Source organism: Bombus terrestris, chromosome 6 (genome assembly GCF_910591885.1).
Source record: "Bombus terrestris chromosome 6, iyBomTerr1.2, whole genome shotgun sequence".
Lineage (NCBI taxonomy): Eukaryota > Metazoa > Arthropoda > Insecta > Hymenoptera > Apidae > Bombus > Bombus terrestris.
In genome coordinates, this window is record NC_063274.1 from 11505195 (window position 1) to 11523698 (window position 18504).

The 18504-nt window shown below is 27.9% G+C and overlaps 6 protein-coding genes across 12 annotated transcripts in view; 4 read left to right on the forward strand and 2 right to left on the reverse strand.

Moving 5' to 3' along the window:
* The first annotated feature begins 26 nt into the window (after positions 1 to 26).
* LOC100643648 (lethal(2)neighbour of Tid protein) lies at positions 27 to 2153 on the forward strand. Its single transcript, XM_003396027.4, has one exon. The coding sequence runs from the start codon at positions 87 to 89 to the stop codon at positions 1395 to 1397; it is 1311 nt and encodes a 436-aa protein (XP_003396075.1). The 5' UTR covers positions 27 to 86; the 3' UTR covers positions 1398 to 2153.
* On the forward strand, positions 2019 to 3972 carry LOC100642926 (zinc finger protein 277). Its single transcript, XM_003396021.4, has 8 exons — positions 2019 to 2153; positions 2244 to 2466; positions 2554 to 2731; positions 2806 to 3008; positions 3074 to 3236; positions 3317 to 3529; positions 3604 to 3746; positions 3826 to 3972. The coding sequence occupies exons 1-8, from the start codon at positions 2141 to 2143 to the stop codon at positions 3944 to 3946; spliced, it is 1257 nt and encodes a 418-aa protein (XP_003396069.1). The 5' UTR covers positions 2019 to 2140; the 3' UTR covers positions 3947 to 3972.
* Positions 3973 to 4788: 816 nt separating this feature from the next.
* LOC100651801 lies at positions 4789 to 6998 on the forward strand. Of its 4 annotated transcripts, XM_048406821.1 has the most exons (8): positions 4804 to 4870; positions 5000 to 5031; positions 5365 to 5554; positions 5634 to 5784; positions 5866 to 6055; positions 6156 to 6346; positions 6430 to 6575; positions 6647 to 6998. In XM_048406821.1, exons 3-8 carry the CDS (start codon positions 5463 to 5465, stop codon positions 6765 to 6767), a joined length of 891 nt encoding a protein of 296 aa, XP_048262778.1. In that variant the 5' UTR covers positions 4804 to 4870; positions 5000 to 5031; positions 5365 to 5462; the 3' UTR covers positions 6768 to 6998. The 4 variants fall into 4 exon arrangements, with proteins under 4 accessions (XP_048262779.1, XP_048262778.1, XP_048262777.1 ...); XM_048406822.1 differs by lacking the exon at positions 5000 to 5031 and having other exon boundaries at positions 4789 to 4870; XM_048406820.1 differs by lacking the exons at positions 4804 to 4870; positions 5000 to 5031 and adding an exon at positions 5045 to 5294.
* On the reverse strand, positions 6717 to 11570 carry LOC100642690 (DNA repair endonuclease XPF). 2 transcript variants are annotated; one of them, XM_048406814.1, is made up of 19 exons: positions 11441 to 11570; positions 11239 to 11355; positions 11039 to 11190; positions 10776 to 10950; positions 10502 to 10681; positions 10243 to 10423; positions 10015 to 10167; positions 9822 to 9935; positions 9591 to 9739; positions 9364 to 9518; positions 9043 to 9274; positions 8783 to 8954; positions 8545 to 8712; positions 8323 to 8460; positions 8035 to 8253; positions 7794 to 7967; positions 7578 to 7718; positions 7272 to 7463; positions 6717 to 7162 (listed from the first exon to the last, which is right to left on the reverse strand). In XM_048406814.1, the coding sequence occupies exons 4-19, from the start codon at positions 10841 to 10843 to the stop codon at positions 7001 to 7003; spliced, it is 2598 nt and encodes an 865-aa protein (XP_048262771.1). In that variant the 5' UTR covers positions 10844 to 10950; positions 11039 to 11190; positions 11239 to 11355; positions 11441 to 11570; the 3' UTR covers positions 6717 to 7000. The 2 variants fall into 2 exon arrangements, with proteins under 2 accessions (XP_048262771.1, XP_048262772.1); XM_048406815.1 differs by lacking the exon at positions 9591 to 9739 and having other exon boundaries at positions 9364 to 9543; positions 9818 to 9935.
* LOC125385265 (UPF0669 protein C6orf120 homolog) lies at positions 10882 to 11681 on the reverse strand. Its single transcript, XM_048406559.1, has 5 exons — positions 11658 to 11681; positions 11445 to 11569; positions 11239 to 11355; positions 11039 to 11171; positions 10882 to 10950 (listed from the first exon to the last, which is right to left on the reverse strand). The coding sequence occupies exons 1-5, from the start codon at positions 11679 to 11681 to the stop codon at positions 10882 to 10884; spliced, it is 468 nt and encodes a 155-aa protein (XP_048262516.1).
* A 2813-nt stretch (positions 11682 to 14494) lies between these two features.
* The window catches only part of LOC100643889 (probable serine/threonine-protein kinase dyrk2), a 263981-nt gene continuing 259971 nt past the window's right edge, over positions 14495 to 18504 (forward strand). For 2 of the 3 annotated variants that reach the window (XM_012309525.3, XM_012309527.3), the window contains exon 1: positions 14497 to 14863. The gene's annotated coding sequence lies outside the window, so the exon portion shown is untranslated. Of the gene's footprint in view, positions 14864 to 18504 lie in introns of all 3 variants that reach the window. The other variant, XM_012309528.3, reaches the window with a different exon arrangement.

Here is an 18504-nt window from a genome sequence, read left to right on the forward strand (position 1 = left end):
TGATACGAATTCATAAAAAGATACAAAAAATTCGCATACAGAGAAGCGAACTTAAAAGAACACGTGTGCTACTTACTTGCAACAATATGGCACCGCGCAGAGAATTTCGATCTAACCTCAATTTAATAAAACTATCGAAGAAAAATACCAAGAATTGGTATGAAAATTACTTAGAATGGGGAAAATTAAGTTCCTTATTCACAGATCCAAGAAAATTGTATTTAATTGGAGGACTGTTTATCATTTTGGAAATCATTCTGAATATATTGATTATCGAAAGAATACCATATACAGAAATCGACTGGAAAGCATATATGCAAGAAGTCGAGGGCTTTTTGAATGGAACGTTGGATTATTCGAAATTGAAAGGTGACACTGGACCATTAGTCTACCCTGCAGGATTTGTTTATATATTTTCTATATTGTACTTCATTACGGAACATGGAACAAAGATAAAAATAGCACAGTATTTCTTTGCCGTTCTTTATATTGTGCTACTCACATTAGTTTTTCGAATTTATACGAAAACTAAAAAAGTTCCTCCGTATGTTTTGATCATTATGTGTTGTACATCTTATAGAGTTCATTCTATATTTACCTTAAGACTTTTTAATGATCCAGTTGCAATGGTGTTGTTATTTGCTAGTCTGAATGCATTTCTAGATGACAAATGGTATTTAGGCAGTATTTTTTATAGTATGGCTGTGTCTGTAAAAATGAATATTTTGCTATTTGCACCAGCACTTCTCATAGCTTACATATGTAATTTAGGAATATTCAAGACAATAATACACTTACTTATATGTGCCTTAATTCAGTTAGTATTAGGTCTTCCTTTTCTACTTAATAATCCATTTGCATATATAAAAGGTGCCTTTAATCTTGGAAGGGTTTTTGAGTTTAAATGGACAGTAAATTGGAGGTTTCTACCAGAACATATTTTTGTCCATTCATATTTTCATGTATCATTGTTAGTGTTGCATATATTAACTTTAATTTATTGTGCATCAAGATGGATAAAATATATGAAGTCATATGCAAAATTAAAGTATATAGAAAAAAGCTTGAAACCTCAACTAAAAAAGAAAGAGAAAATAGATATGTCTACGATGAGTCAATTATTTATTTTTCCAATGTTTGCTGCAAATTTTATTGGTGTGATTTTTAGTAGATCATTGCATTATCAATTTTACATATGGTATTATCATACATTGCCCTATATTGCATGGTGTACAGACTATAAGACTGTAATAAAATTAACAATTTTGGGCATAATAGAATTATGCTGGAACACTTATCCAAGCACCGTGTTTAGCAGCATTTCATTACATATATGCCATTTGATGTTGTTATTTAGCTTTATGAAACATAAATCTAAAACTGAGAAAGGAAAATAAATAATAAATAATTTTTGTATAATATATATGTCTACTTTTCCCTTTTTACCTTCCTGTGTATTTATTTCATTTTAGATTTGATTAGATATATCAGTTTGTAAGAAATAGCCATATCCATAATATTTAAAGAATTACTTTTGTTTTTGTTTTTTTGGTAAAAATATGATTTTAATATTATATTTTAAATAAAATTAAATTCTCGTACAAAATATACAAATATTGTAATTGTTAATTTCAAAAATATAAATATACATATCTATAAGTAAAAATACTAAAAACATGACTTAATAATTATACTTCTTTATACTTGACACATTATTAAAATTAATTACAAATATTCAGATTTCTATAGTCAAAGCATTTATCTCGCAGTACTTTGTTGTTTATTTCGTATTTAAATGTTACATTGAAAAAGAACATTCTAATTTTATTCAATAGAAACTTCTCATTTTGACTGAACAACAGAGACATGAGTTCTTTGACAGAGCAAAGTACTGTTCAGTAACAAATAGTAATATTCCTCCATACCTTTGTATGTACAATTAATTTATCAAGATATTAAATTTATCTACAAACTTTAAAGAAATATAAATCATATTCTTACTTTCATGGATATGTCTACATGTATCATATATTATATAAAATAAATGATATTTAACCTATTGCATGAAAGAAATTTCTGAAATAAATCTAAATCTTATAAATTATATGTTGATTTAAAAGATATTAAAAGTAGAACAGCTATGAATTCGACAGGTATATATTTTATATATTTACGTCTTATTTAATTTTATAAATATTTTGTAAATTTAGGAGTAGTATATATTGTACAATATTATGTTATAGAAAAATATAAAGATTTATTACCTATAAGCAGTGTTTATAATGAAGATGGTACTGTATTTAAATCTCAATTTGTTGGACTTGATGATAAACCTTACAATACAAAATGTGTTTTGTGCGATGAAAAATTCGTTCTTCCTAAAAATGAAAAACAATTGTTGTCTCATTTATTTGAAAAACATCGTCTTGTAATAGGAGATGTTTGGAATATTGCTAGTTTAAAAAGGTTTACTATTAATTTATTTGAAATAATATATTTTATTGTCATTAAAAATGAAATATTCATAAAATAAAAAATTGGTATTGTTTTTAGCTATATACATTATTGGAGTGTGAAATTTAAGGAAGAGCCTTTAACTAAATTCTGTACAACAATGTTAATGGATTGCACTCCTGCTGGAGAACCAAGTAAAAATGAAAAATATTATTTACTTTCTGATTGTATTTCAGAAGATAAAACTTTAAGAGATGAAATACATCAAGCTAAACTGGTATATTACTAGTCTATAAAACTTTTATATGCATACATAGAATATTACAAAATATGAGTTTTCATTGTTTTAAGGAATGGGTTTTATCAGAACAAGCAAGAGAAAGGAAAGATACGAACTTTAATCGTGGTTGCATGTTTTGTAGAACAGAATTTTCAGGTTTACGTATTACGTATATAAAGCACTTAGCCCAAAAACATAATTTATACCTTGGGAAACCAGATAATTTGGTATTCATAGATGAATTTTTAGATAAAATTCAAACAGCTATTGAAAAGTGAGATATACAAACATATATTAATTAAATAGATATTGCTTTGATATAAAATATTTTTCTTCCAGTTTGATATGCATATATTGTGAAAAATTGTTTAAAGATCGTACAGCTTTAAAGGAACATATGCGTAAGAAGCTACACAAAAGGATAAATCCAAATAATAAAGAGTATGATAAATTTTATATAAATAATTACTTGGAACCTGGAAAATCATGGAGACATAAACAGGTATTTTGATAAATCCTTTAACAACAGTTTTGTTTATAAAAGATATAAATACATAAATGCATAATTCTCTTTGTATCTAGAATACTTGCACTGAAAATGATGTGGTAGGAGATCAAAGCAGTGAAAATGAGGATGAAGATACCTGGTCAGATTGGAATGATGAAGGCATTGGAATATCTTGTTTGTTCTGTACTTACAGTGATAAGCATTTCCATCTTATTCTTACACATATGAAAGCAGAACATGATTTTGATTTTAAAATTGCATCAAAAGATTTAACATTTTATCAAAAAGTAAGATTAAATAAATAAGATTAAATTAAATAAGGTGTGAAAATTTAAATTGTTAAATTATTATTTTAAAACAGGTAAAAGTAGTTAATTATGTCAGAAGACAAATTTATCTAAAACAATGTGTCTTTTGTGAAATGAAAGTGGATACTGTTTTGGAACACATGAAGGAAGAAAATCATTTTAAGATACCTTCAGAAAAAGTGTGGGATCAACCAGAGTTAGTACTTTATATAATATGAAATCATAATTTATTAGATTAATTAAAATTTTTACACATTAATAACACAAAATTTCAGGTATTATTTTCCTATGAATGAAAATGAATCCTTTTTATATAATTTGGATACAAGTAGTACTAGTGATGAAGAAAGTGATATTGAAAATGCTACAGAGGCAATGTATGAAACACTTAAATAATAAAGACTTTCTGAAAAATATAAAAAGATATACATTTTATTATTCACATTAGGATGAATTTGATAGTAATATTAGTTGAGTATATGTATATTTTATGTCCTTTTGTAATAAATCATATTTTTTTTCAAACATGACAATAAATGGATTGATTTTATAAATAATAATTACAAGTATACACTCGCAAATGATAAAATAAACTTCTTTCACTAGGTTCAAATATAGTCTTCATTTTTTCTCGCTAATCTTGTACGACTTCAGTTGGGAAATGTTGTAGCAATCTATCTTCATTGTAATGACACAGTAGCCACAACAGAACTGAAATTAAAAATTAGATTTATTCATTATTTATATATTTTTTATCATTTAGGTTCAATTACTATGTTAAATAACTTACTCAAGAAAAATTAAAATTAACTTTGCAATTATGCAAAATAAAGTCAGAAAAGGATTATCCGACAAATTTTATCTAAACTCTTGTAGAAATGATTGCATTCAAATTAAAGTAATAGGTATTATAAATACTATTGCTTTTCAGAAGGCACGATTATATGCAAAGAAATTACATCAACATTTAGCATTTAAGTTTTCCATGCCACAAATTATAGAAATGTTTCAAATGGAGTGGCATGAATACATACTTAACATGAAAAGAGTAATAAACTGCCATTAGTCCACTTGTTAAAGTATGTTATAATATTAGTATATCAATCATAAATTACAATTATATCTTTCTAGCAAATTGGAGGTGAAATGTGGTCATTAACACAAACTGTTGCTATTTTTATAAATAATAAATTCCTTGGTAATGATATACAATTCTTGCACTATATAAGTCAAGATTATATTTTTAGCTTACCTATTGGTGTAGAATATTATGAAAATCTTGCTGCAGAACATTGCAAAAAATTTATGGAAAAATCTAAGGTAAATTATTCTTTGTTGTGTAAACGATCTTATTTCTTTTTGTATATGATAATCTAATAATATAAATTGTGCACTAATATGATGTTGTTAAACTTTAGAGAAAGTATGTTTATTTCACATTTTCTATAGATGATACACCTATTGGTTCATTCGTGTTTATGGTAAGAATTTGCACATAATTTAAAAAGCATAACTATCTTACAAAACTTTTACATTAAATGTTATATTAATTTAGTTATATTCTGATTTGTTGCCATTAACTTGTCAATATTTTTTAAATCTTTGTACTGGATATGATGAAGTAAAAGAATGTTACAAAGATGCTTATTATATAAATACATGTTTGCATCGTATAGTTAAGGATGGATGGCTCCAATGTGGAGGTATAGGGGGTATAATTCAACGTTATATCAATTAGTCTTTGGTTTAGTACTTTGAGTATTTTTCAAGTATTACCTACTGTCAGCTTTATTCTAAATATTTGCTTCTTGTAGGATTTGAACCATTTCAATTGGATAAAAATAATGCTGCTGATGTTACAATACCTGATGAATCTTATTGTGTTCCTCATGATCGTCGAGGAGTTCTTTCAATGACAAATGATGGCAAACATTGTAATGGATCACAATTTGTTGTATGTTTAAAACCAAATCCTTGGATGAATCATTTTTATGTTGCTTTTGGGTGAGTTAAATGTATTAATCTTAAATATTTTTATATGATTAAAACAGAATTAAAATAAACATTTAAAATTTGTACAAAGACAACTTATAGATGGTGCTAAAACTTTAAAAATATTAGAAGATATTTCAACATATTATGAACATCCTCTTAAAAAAATTGTAATTTCACAATGTGGAGAATATAGCTTTAATAATGAACTTAAATTGGAGACAGAATCAAGGATCTTCCTTGTTTGTATAATTGAAACCAGTTATATTTATAAATATATTTATATTGTATTGTACACCAATTTGCTATTGCCCTTATTTCAGAAACATCAACCACCAGCAAGTATAGAAGGAGAAGATGTAAGAATCACTGATACTGCATTTGATTTTTACTCTATTACACCATGGCTTGATAATATTGTGGATAGTATAGATATTCGCGATACCGAATCGCTTTTGTTGGCTAAACGGTATTTAAATGGTCTCTACAGTCTTTTAAGTGACTATGAACCAGGTGCTTAAAGAGTTCTATGGAGTACTAGTATTATCATATATACATATGTATTTCCTTTGTAAACATAAATACTCAGTAGAAATTGTATGATTTTTTATAGGAATGGATATGCGTTTTTATGAAAAAATTCATCTAATTAGTATGGCAGAATATAATACGGTAACTGCTAAGCTTCATGATTTATTGTTGAATTTTCAACCAGATATAATGACTGAACAAAAAAAAATGAGATTTATCTCAGAAGTTTCTAAAATTATTTTAGCATACATTTTTCATCATGAGCATAATGAAGTAAGTTAAATGTTAAAATTTCAGTTCACTAATTACAACTTAATATTTGTAAATCTAATATCATATATACATAATTTATATAGTTTTGCCTACAACATATTTCATTTAATACTCATGCAACAATACATAAAATATTAGAAATTGCACATGAAATAGTATTAAAAACTATTAAAAAGGCTGCAAAGAAATCTATAATTTCTCGGGAATGTGGAACTGCGAAAATTGCAAAGTATGTCATTTAACTTTTTATTGAAAAAGAAATATCTTTTATGGAATTATTTTTATATTTCATAATTACAGGATATTTGAACTAAAACATGTCAATAATATATTAGTCTCAGAAGGTTGTATGTCACTAATAGAAGAAATATTAAATAAAGCTATATTGTGTTTATTAAAAACTTTTGAAATGCAAGAATAATAAAAATGTAACGAAGAAATTTATAATTTTGATAGATAAAAGTGCCTCACTTTTTATTATTATTATTAATTTTTTTTTTTTTTTGAAATTTATACACACACAATTCTTTTCATATCACACAAATTACAATACAGTATTCACAAATCTTAAATTTTATATAAACATAACATAAAAATAATGTAAACAACCAGCATTTTAGAAAACAACATATTAAAAGTAAAGTATTTGAAATATTACTGTTTGATTTTAGTAAACAGTTTTTTTCCACGACCTTTGGATCCAAGTTTTTTACTATTTGTGCTTGATTTTTCTTCAGCTGAAGAAAGTTTTTCATGAAATGCACTATATAACATTTCTGCTTCGGTCTTATTTTCAATCATTTCAGTAAGTTCTTCCTAAAAGGAAAATAGCATTATTCAAATGTACTTGTTGTAATCAAATGTTCTTTATATTATTCGAAAATCCAATACCTTATCTTAACAAAATTTAAATTACAGCACTTACCTTTGTAAGTTTATTAAGATGATCTAGTGATTGTCCTTTACCTAATATTAAATGTAAATTTTTGGAAGTAACTCCAGGTAATTTTGAAACAAAATCTTGAATACGAGGATTATATTTCTCTGCTAATATTTCTTTGTTTTCCTCAATTCCAACTTGCGCAGCTTTCTCTGCATTTGGTTGATCTTTTCCTTGCTATAAATTTATATATGATAAATTACTAATATGAATAGTATCAACTTAGCGTACTACTACTTCTATGTATTTTAAGTCTATAAACTCTTATAAATTATAATTTTATTTTATTACCTTCAGTTCTTCAAATAATTGTGCTGTTGCATGAGGTCCAGGTGACCATACAAGTTTCAAACGAGGAAAATGTAAAGTTAAAAGTTGAAGTTTTGAAGTGATAAACATATTTTGAACATCCTTGCTAGCATAATAATATCCCTATAATTAAGAATTTTGCCTTTTAATGAATTTAAAAATTTAAGTAACTGCTATATATAAAACATATATATGTACTTGAAAACAGAATGGTTTATTTGGATCAAATTCTATTAGAAGCATTGGTTTGCTGTAATGTCTTGTCATAGCAATAGCTTGATTGTATAATCTCCCACTATTTAAAGAACCAATTAAATCAGAAATACTCTTTCTTTCAACGCAAATATCTGGTGATAAAATGTAATCTCCCACCTATAAACATAATTATAATATAAATACTCTGCCTTTAAATCATTTAAAATTTTTAATTCCTTTATACCTGTAATGTTATAGGTTCAACTTTCATGCCTCGTGTATAAAGTATAGCGGGTAGTTCGCTTCTAAATTCTCTCATGTCAACTATGACAGTATTAGGAATTTCAGATATTTTCGATAAACCTCCTTTACGTGTACTCAATTCATCATCTGCATTCGATTGTATTGCAAGATTTAAACAATCTTCAGATTTTCCGTCTTGGTCTTCAGGAATAACCATTGTCTGACATAAAAATATACTTTGTTATAATTCATATATATGTAAAGATTCATTTGAAATACAATAACATACAGTTTTAGCATTAATCAATAGATGAAATGCTTCTTTTTCTCGTCTTAAAGATGTAAGGTATTCTTGTTCTTCCACTGAGCTCTCATAGATTAAGAAATATACTTTTAAATCTATTGATGGATTATTATTTTGATAAACCTATATAAAAAATATATCTACTTAAGTTATAATGATACTTCATTAATAAATTAGAAAAAGTTGTTTTATTAATTTCACACATACTTCAATTTGTCGTACAGCAGACATGTCCGCTACATACATAATGATATTAGTTGGTGTATGTTCTGTTAACGCGCGTTGCAATGCCATTGGATCACCATGTTTTTTTAAAGACTGTATCAGAACAATAGGTGTATTTGTATTTATGTTAGTTAAATCCAGATCAGCAATCTAAAAAAATAGTTCATATAGAATTCTTTTAATTTCATGCATTACACAGTACAATATATTCTAGTTTTACTTGTGAGCAATCTTCAAATAAAGTCTGTTGTTTGTTATCTTCAGCTGTTGAATCAGATTGATTTTCTTCTCTGACTTTTTGAGATAATGTTAATACATAAGCATCTTGTTCTTCCTCTGTACTATGTTCATTATTTTCTGCAGATGTAGATTTTTCTTCTACGTTCTTTTCACTATTGAAGTAAATGAACCAATAAAATGCATATCTTAAGTATATATATGCTTTTAAATAAAAGATTATATTTTTAATTTGTTACATACGTTGTCTTTGCTATTTCTTTATAAGAAAGTTTCTTTATTGCTTCATACAGTAAATATTTATTGGCACCCATAGTTAAATAATTTCTTAATTGATAACAAATATTTCGATCATGTACTAAAATAAGGACCTTTTCAGCATTTTTGTTATTTTTGTTCTTTTTATTGTCATTCTCAATTTCAAGTAATACTTCCGTTAATGCTGTCCATTTTGGAGTAGCTTCAGGTTTTATTTCTATATAAAAATGATATGTACATTATCCAATTATGAAAACAATAAGGTAATTTATTTTTTAAGATAGAAATCTGTACAAACAAGCTTACCATTTTTTTCGTTATAAATTCTGTCTTTCGCATTTTTAAATAAAGCATCTACAGAATCTAACATTAACCAGCCACTATTTTTTACAGCATATTCCATAGTGCGTAAGCGATTTAACATTGCATAAAACGATACACAATCTTCATATGTTGAACATCTAAATTGTATATTTTTATATTTTTCTGTAGGAAATAAATTTTATTTATTTCTTTGCTTTTTGAATACTTACGCGAGAAGATCACGTAACATTTTTAAATCAGATAATAATTGTTTAGAAGTAGAACTAAGTTGATGCCACATAGGATCTAATTGTGATTGTAATTGCTTGTGAAACTTTTTAGCTATTGCATTTTCAACAGTTAAATCATCTAAATCCAACTGTAAAAAAGTAAAAAGAAAAAAGAGATAGACGGATTTTAGCTTTTATATAATCTAATAAATTATTAAGATTCATACCCACATATTTATTAAGCCTTTTTAGTTCTTTTATTATATAATTCATTATATCAAGTAAAGAAGTTTGAATGTTTAACATTTTTGGTGTAATTTTTATGTGTAATTCGATAACATCTGGCTAAAAAAATTGTTTAATGAACTTTTTATACTAAAATTCGTGATATATCTTAATAGTAATAACTATATAATATTATTACCTTATTTTTTTCTAAACTATTATTTACAAGTGTATGAAAACGCGGCCATAAAAACAATTTTTTAACAAATAATGCTTTCATTACTCGTTCTACTTGCATAAATCCAACAGTAAATGCCAATGCTGAATTAGTGAAAGCTTTAATAAAACCAGTCTACAAAAATTTATTAAATTCAGAATAATACTTTATATTATGTAACAGGGATTCATATCCTTTTTAAGTACCTACTTTATTGTGTTGCCTATATAAACGAAGAGCGAATGCTTCTTGATATGAATTTAATATATTATGTGCTCTGTATACAAGAATTCCAGTAATTAAATTTAATGGAACTCTTTTTTTTATGAAATCTACTATAAGAATTCGACCTGACATAAATAGCACACCACCTTCCAAATACAGTCCTTCTCTATAATTATTAAAAAATAACAAAGTGAAAATATTAAACGGGATTTTTGATTCAAAAAGTTGCTATTGTGACGCAAACCTTTCATCAGAAGTATATTCGGAAGATACAATACGGGGTAATTGATTAAGTCCCTGACTTTTTAAAAAATCAATAAAATACTGTTCATCATGATTTGTAGTTCCTAAAACTATAACTAAATTTCCAGGATCTATGTAAGCTCTTAATATATTTGCAAATACAGTTTCTAAGCCCAGTCCCCTAAAAAATTATAATATAAATAAATCAGAATCAACTGAGAAACAAAATAAGTGAAATATATTTTATATAATACAAAAGTAAATACAATAATTACTTTGCAGTAATAACCAAACCATCTTCATGGAGTATTTCCAAAAATATTTGATTCTCGTACTCCAACATGATTAATTAAGAAAACTCATGCACTGTATTATAACACATCAAAATAATGTATTAAAAAGAAAATCTAACAAATACCAGGTAATGGATAAGATTGATGGCTTTTGTTCCTAAAATAATAATACTTACAATTACTTATATGAAATATATATATATATGTATTATGCATTTTAGATATTTCTGTATTTTAATATATACCTCATGATGAATATCTAAATTTCTTTTAAATGATATGTTTTCTGTATCTGTTGTTTCATACACTAAAAGGATATATTTACTACTTTCATGTGATGGATGTCCATATATTCCTATACTAACTGGTCTTTTAAAGCTGAAAAAAGATATATTTACTACAATTTATATATTTATTTGTTTATACGAAATTATATTTAATATACCTATCAGGAATAACAATAACATCATCCCCACATGTAGCAGATTGAAGACAATATTGATCTGGTTCGTATGTCGGTTTTGTTATTATTTGCGAAGCATATAAATCTGTATCTCCAACCCTATGAAATATAGAATATATATATATGTAAAAACAACATATGTATGTAAATTAATAATTAATATAACATTATTTTAATAACTTACTTACTCAGATATTAACACTATTCTAACAAAACCATCGTAAGCTAAATTATAATATTTGTATGAACCTCCTGCAACTTCATCAGTTACATAATGTAATAATTTATCTTTAGATGCTAACACACAGGATATCTGCGAAAGTAAGTTCTATTATTTTAAGTTTGTACAATAATCCAAGAATTTCAAATCATAAGTATATTAAAAATATTTTTACCAAAACAAGAAATATAGATATATTCTTCATAATATAATGAATGTTAACATGTTCAATATGCAATAATCATAAACTTGTTGCTATAATCCTTAAAAATCTCACTATAATAACAATATTACCCAATTAACCTTCTTTGCACGTAATTCATAAAGTGTTTCTGGTAAAGTTAAAATGGAACATTAATTAATAAAACTGTAACTGTTATGTTATCAATTAAAGCTAATATATCTTATGAATATCTAATAAATATAAAAATTTGTATTAAAAAGTTATATTCTTACAATAAAATATTTTGCACCAATTTTTCGAGCTATGTACGTTTGTATTCGAAAAAGATATTTGAGGTTAATACGTTTAAATTAAAAGTAACAATTTATCCTATATATTATTTCTTGCAGGAATAACATATAGGATCTTCGTAAATAAATTACAGAATGTTGAAATTATGACAATTATAAAAAGTTCATTTATATTATATATGGTTTATTTTATACGTAGTATGTATTTTGATTCAAATTTGATAAACGTATTAATTGAATAAAGTTTGGCAGATGTCGCATTATATATATTTATACATATTATATATGTACATACACATATATAAATTAATAACATAATAAATTAAGGCTTAAATAACAAGATATGTACTTACGTATGCTGATAATTATATTGTATGGGATATAGTCATATTGCAAATGCTAAGAATAATAAAAGCAAATAAATGGTTACAAGATATATATATTTATATACATATTATACATATTATACATTAACAAAACTGATGAAGACTATAATAGGTAATAATTAAAAAACTTTTAACTACTTTTAAAATAAATATTTAAAATACAGTGTAATTTAATTGTGAATAAAGTCAATAATTTTTCAAATACCACTGTAGAAAAATTAGAGCAATTATACATATATATGTATGTATATATATGTATATACTTTATGAATTCATACAAATTTAACTTACAAATTACATATTACGTTTTAGTCTCATATTTATTTATTTAATTGTAAAAATTATTTTTACAAGGATATAGTATTGTTCACATAATCTATGACGATTAACACGTATCAAAGCTCCTGTTTATAGGCCCCTTGTAGCTTGCACCTAACACTTCGTAACCAAGTACAATATCAGGTGCATCACTATTAGGAAAAGAGGTATAATAATTACTTAGTAGGAATTATTTGTAATAATTAGATGCTATACATATATGCTGGTAATAATTTCTTGTAAAAATGGTAAAAGATGTTCAATAAAATTATTCTTATTCCTAAAATTATTTGAAATAAAAGTGACAATTAATGAAACATTATTTTGTTATTGCATCGATCGAAAAATCAAGCAAATGAAACAAATACAATAATAATTCTAATTGTCTTTAATTTCGTGATCAGATCTAGCAACTTGCACTATATCTTTATAGTGCAGAAACTAAATGTACATTTTCTATTACGCAAGTAGCGTGTTATCAGGAGGCATTAGAAGGTCGTCATCGTATTCATGTTCTTCAACACCAATGGTAGTCTAACACTGGTCCGTCGAATTGCAAGGCGGTTACCTCGATTCAACCAGTGCAATAGGATCGGTCGGTATAATACACACTTTTTCCTACATCGATATAAGCTACCAGACCGGTAACAGTCTCTCCTTCTCGCGGGGTGTAAACAGGGCCTATGACGAGTCTGCAAGTGGAAGAAAGAGGGGGTGAGCGGTAGCGCGGGTGAGAGTGTCGACTAAGGACTCCTGGGTAGTGATGTGTGCGACGCCTTATTAGCGATGGGAGCAATACCCTCTTGATCCGTTTTCAATACTCTAACAAACGACTTAAGATCAATTATGAATACCGGCGATAACACTTTAGGAAGCTTTCATATTTGGATGAGTCATTTCAGGAGGTATTGTCTTATTATTTTTTAATTATTTCAACAGCAGTAAATAAGTTTTTCAGAAGACAAACTGGTCAACTGCACTTTTTATTTATTTCTTAATTTCATTACACAAATATTCATGAGCACGACATAAATAATAGTAAACTTTAAGGTAAATTTAAAAGATAGCAGTTGTAACATTATCACTTCCCTGAACTTTCCAATTTATGGAGTTGACCAGCGTACTTCTATATATGTATGTATGTTTATTATTCTCCTTCAGATTACAAAGGTTATACAATTCAGTGTAAACGAAAGGAGGCGTTTATGTATTTCTAAATGGTTTAAATATGTATATACTTACATATATTTCTATAGTTTTATTAAGACTAGACTACGGATATTTATGCAGATTCGCATTTTATTAAATAAATAATTACAAAAATAGAATCTATATGCATTCCTACAGCTACAAATTTCCTATAAATGTAAAAAAACCCACATTTTATTTATTATTAATCTAATTCCAATTTTTCTTACAAACATCTTCACTTATTTTAATCGCAAATATCCACATTTAATCGCTACACATTAACTATTATAAACGCTCGAGAATTGTATTTAATGTGATTATAAACGTTATAATGAAATATAATTTACGAACAAGTGTGTACTATTAATATAATTACAATACATTCTGTTCATATTTCAGATTTCTCAAAGATTCATTTATCGAATGACTGGGGAATTAGAAATTCCTGATGAATCGATCCTATCACTAGGGAGTATGCATGTGTGTACGAATGAGAAGACTTAAGGGACGATACGGCGGTGAATCGAGCCTAAGGGTCGTAGAGTGGGGAAAAGAGGGAAGGGAGAATGGTGGAGGGTCAAAAAATGTGTAGGTGCGCGCGCAGCTGCTTTGTCTCTGTTGTCGCGATCTGGTGGGGGGATGGCCGGACCACGAGGGGCCACAGGGGTCCGTGAGCGGACCATGGCGGACCAAACGCGACTGCATCCTTTCAGTCGGCCGCTGAACCCGCGCGCCGTGCGGTTGTTCGTGTGTGTATTGCACTTGACTTCGATTCATCGCGTATCGTTCTTTTTTTATTCTCCACTGCGGGACTACGCGTGTGAGGTTTTTCTATTCGCCGGCTATCCATCCGTACCTGCGAAGGTAACAAAGACCGAGGGAAACGGCAAGGCTACAATCCAGAGGAATCTTTCCTGACCAAACCAGGACCACGACACACGCTCACGGATTTTTTGGAGTACGTCTTTAGATTGTTTTCGTGCGCGGGCGTAACGCCGACGTGAAGTTCTTCTGCATGGTAAGTAACACACAAATGTCTTTTATCTTAGAAAAATTGTCGCGTATGCTCTGTTCTTTGTACAGTTTCTAAAGTGTCGCGAACGTGGATTCTTGTCTTCGAAGAATCATATATCGCCTTTCTTATATCGATGTGAATATGCAGATTTTCATTCTTTCATTAAAAAAATGGATTAAATATCTCTTTCTTTTGTATTGAAGTATATAAATTAATATCGAAACTATCGATGACTCGTATAATAAGAGAAAATGAAAGGTATATGAGAAAATAATGTAAAGGAAAGGGAAAGCTTTTATCAAAAGTGCATCGTTGTAAATCTATATAATTACCACGAAAAATTTATCACTTTGATTACTTTGATAATTCTAATATTAAGTCAATAAATGTAATATAACAAATATAATGTCCCATCTTGTGATTTTAAGTATTAAAGAATTGTATATTCGATTGTGAATTTCTATAATTTGTCGAAATGACGTATTCATAATTGGCATAAGAGAGGCACTATGGTCCTTGCCCCGCGATTCTTTCTTGTCGTTCCACGGAAGGATATTTCGTTAGACAATCTAATTTAGTTAAGATGCTACTAACGAACTTGTTCGAAAGAAAGAGAACAAACATTGGGCAAGGTTTTCACACGTGTATGCAATGTAAAATGTATGTAGCTTCGAGATACGGTGAAGTGATGTAATGAAGAGGAAGATAGATGAACACGAGGTAGGTTAGGTTTTCGTTTCTGTGGTTGAAAAACATTTCGCCGCGAAACCGCCACATGTGTTTCCGGTTTCGTGAATTTGTCGCAAGAATGCGACACACGTCAAAAACCAACGGAAGTAACATACTGTTAAGAAAAAAGATATCATATAATACTTTCTTTGTTTCATTTTCTGTTCTGTTTATCGTTCGTTGATTATGATAAACACAGATAAAAATATATTTTATAGAAATAAAATCAAAGGCGGTTCGAGTAAATGTTAGATTGGGGTATATGAAATGTTTCTCCAAATAACTGCACATAGTTTGAAATCGAAACATCATATAATCAAAATAATGTCCATATTGATTCTAGCTTCGGCTAGCTTCATTATTTAAAATCTATAAGAACTATTATCAACTGTAGAATATAAAAATTATCGAAATAAGGTTAGAATATCTTTTAAAATAATTTATGCATTCCTCGATTGATAAATTTATGTTTCTAGTAACTTACATTGCACTTTTCAAAAATTCGATCTGGTATAAAAAGTCACATAAATATTCTGATTATTCACGAGATCCAATAATAAAGTTTCGATATTTCTATCATAAATCTTTTTAACACTCGAAATGCGTAATTTGTAATAAATTTCTTTTTTAATATGGCAATGTTGATCTGCCTAACTAAAACTAAGAGAACATTTCATGTGCCTCAGTCCAATAATTAAAAGCATGCCTCCAAAAGGACGCTAAATAAACCGTAATTCTATATAATTTATTAACGAAAAAGGTAAAAGAGAAAATTTATACTCATAATCACACTTCGTGAGACGAAATACAAGCTAAAATGCTAAACGATGTTTGAAACTAAGGTGTGTACTTAATAATAAGGATTCTGTTTTTGTTGTTCTTATGAGTGTATGAATATTGTCGTACGTATATATGTATATTTGAGAGGCGAATGTACAATTGGTACGCTTGCCTGTGTGTATAACACTGGTAGTGCTTTCAGCAACGTAGGGTACGAAATTGTACGTAATTATACCATGTAATCGTAAAGTACTTGGTGTGGTATTCGTGGTGCGTTATAAATACAACGAGTATCTGCTACTGTTTCTTCATTCGCTTAGTCATATTTCTCTTTGTACTCGACAAAAATTATAAAGAAAAAAAGTATACTATCTTTTGTGTCGAGGGATATAAAGCGGAGGTATAATTTGAAGCTTGAATAATATTACATATTGTTGTAATTTCAACTACCAAAGTGTAATATTGTCGTATTCTTATTGACTGGATATTAATATAATCATGCAAAAGGGACCCGATTAACAAAGGATAAATAAATTTTATATCGATAATATCGACTAAGAATCAAAATAATAGGTATCTATTATGATAACAGAAATAATTAAGATTTATTTTAGAAAAGTTTTAAATTACAGAAATTATTATTGAAATTGGTGAGAGATTTCTACGATTATCGAATGCACAGTTGCTTTATGTTTTCATTTATTTCGCGTTTTATCACGGGAGAAAATGATGGTTGTGGCAAGTTTTCAGGAAGCAATTCTCGTTAGTAGGGAATTTAAAATGACTATATTCGATTACGTTCCGTACCGACATCTTGCTAATTTCGTAGCGTAATCAAGTGAACAGAAAACGTTTCAATAAGTGTGCTCGTACAGAACGAGTGGTGTGTACCGGGACAGACACAATTGTATACGTTGGACGTGAGAAACGAGTTTTATCGCAGTTTGTTTGTTTTTTCTTTTTTTTTCAAGTCGCGGCAGAAATTCGAAAGTCGAGGCGTAGCAAAGAATAAAAAAAAAAAGCGATAAACGGCATTTTAAGTTTTTATCTGTTCGAAAACAGCATTCATAATGGGATAATTGCATACCTTTTAATGGGACCTTTTTTGCAAGTCATTATTTGAAAAAATTAAGAGGTTTTATTCTTTGTAATTAATTAAAATCCTCCTTACTATTTGTAATTAATTATAATTCTCCTTACTATCTAAAAAGATAAAAATCTTCTTTAAAAATTTAAATACATATGTAATAAACATTTTAAAAATAAAATATTAGAGAAACAGTAGATATTATGAATTTTGTATGACAATATATTTACTGGAAAATTTCCATTATATTGAGCAAGATTTCAATTTAAAAGTAATTGTTAATTCATCGCTTAAAGAAAATAATTATTTATTTTTAACGAAGAACATATCACTTTAATACAGACCTATTCTTTGCAAGATTTTATTTATCTACTCCAGTTAAAGTATCCAATGAAATGTTTTAATCTCGTTATTTCTCGTTTTTTTTCTCCTATCAAGGTTCGACGTTTTATCGATGACTTCGTAATACGTAAACACAATTTATTGTGACATAGTTCCGTTTCGCGAAACAAGAGCTCCCAGAGAGAGAGAGAGAGAGAGAGGGGGGGGAGGGAGAGAGAGAGGGAGAAAGAGAGAGAGAGAGAGAGAGAAAGAAAGAGTGGTTTCAACGATTATTGAAATTGAGCCATTAGTGAAGGCGATTTTTATTCCAGACCTGAGAACTCTTTGTAATACGTGCGTACCTACGATCGTAAACATTGAAGAGAATACACGTTTAAGGATGCTTCGAGTACTTTTCGAATCATTTTCGGTTTTATTTTAGCGCGACGTTATCGTGATTGCTTGAACGTTGTACCGATTTCTGGTTTTACTGCGTGTTCAAACAAGTGTGCTTATGTACAGGCGATAAATTCACCTTTAAATCGCTCGAAAAGAGAAACAAACGATGTAGATAAAAAGCTATGTTAACTATTTATTTTAATGTGTATATTTTCGTGGTTATTATTTGAATATATTTTTTCCTACAAATAATTATATTGTAGAACATAATAAAATAATACATATCTCTATAGAAAAAGCTACGAACAGATTGAAAGAACCTCGATGA

What these genes read in the sequence shown, in the direction of transcription:
- LOC100643648 (XM_003396027.4), top strand. Translation starts at nt 87, where the DNA reads ATGGCACCGCGCAGAGAATTTCGATCTAACCTCAATTTAATAAAACTA.
- LOC100642926 (XM_003396021.4), top strand. An exon ending in AATATTGCTAGTTTAAAAAG is followed by an intron (nt 2,467 to 2,553) that starts GTTTACTATTAA and finishes TATTGTTTTTAG; the next exon opens with CTATATACATTATTGGAGTG. An exon ending in ATTTAACATTTTATCAAAAA is followed by an intron (nt 3,530 to 3,603) that starts GTAAGATTAAAT and finishes ATTTTAAAACAG; the next exon opens with GTAAAAGTAGTTAATTATGT.
- LOC100651801 (XM_048406820.1), top strand. Translation starts at nt 5,237, where the DNA reads ATGGCTCCAATGTGGAGGTATAGGGGGTATAATTCAACGTTATATCAA. An exon ending in CATTTTTATGTTGCTTTTGG is followed by an intron (nt 5,555 to 5,633) that starts GTGAGTTAAATG and finishes ATTTGTACAAAG; the next exon opens with ACAACTTATAGATGGTGCTA. An exon ending in GGAACTGCGAAAATTGCAAA is followed by an intron (nt 6,576 to 6,646) that starts GTATGTCATTTA and finishes TCATAATTACAG; the next exon opens with GATATTTGAACTAAAACATG.
- LOC100642690 (XM_048406814.1), bottom strand. Translation starts at nt 10,843, where the DNA reads ATGTTGGAGTACGAGAATCAAATATTTTTGGAAATACTCCATGAAGAT. An exon ending in TAAAAAGGCTTAATAAATAT is followed by an intron (nt 9,740 to 9,821) that starts GTGGGTATGAAT and finishes ACTTTTTTACAG; the next exon opens with TTGGATTTAGATGATTTAAC. An exon ending in AAAGAAATAGCAAAGACAAC is followed by an intron (nt 8,955 to 9,042) that starts GTATGTAACAAA and finishes TTACTTCAATAG; the next exon opens with TGAAAAGAACGTAGAAGAAA.
- LOC125385265 (XM_048406559.1), bottom strand. Translation starts at nt 11,681, where the DNA reads ATGAAGAATATATCTATATTTCTT. An exon ending in AGAATAGTGTTAATATCTGA is followed by an intron (nt 11,356 to 11,444) that starts GTAAGTAAGTTA and finishes TATATTTCATAG; the next exon opens with GGTTGGAGATACAGATTTAT. An exon ending in GTTATTGTTATTCCTGATAG is followed by an intron (nt 11,172 to 11,238) that starts GTATATTAAATA and finishes ATCTTTTTTCAG; the next exon opens with CTTTAAAAGACCAGTTAGTA.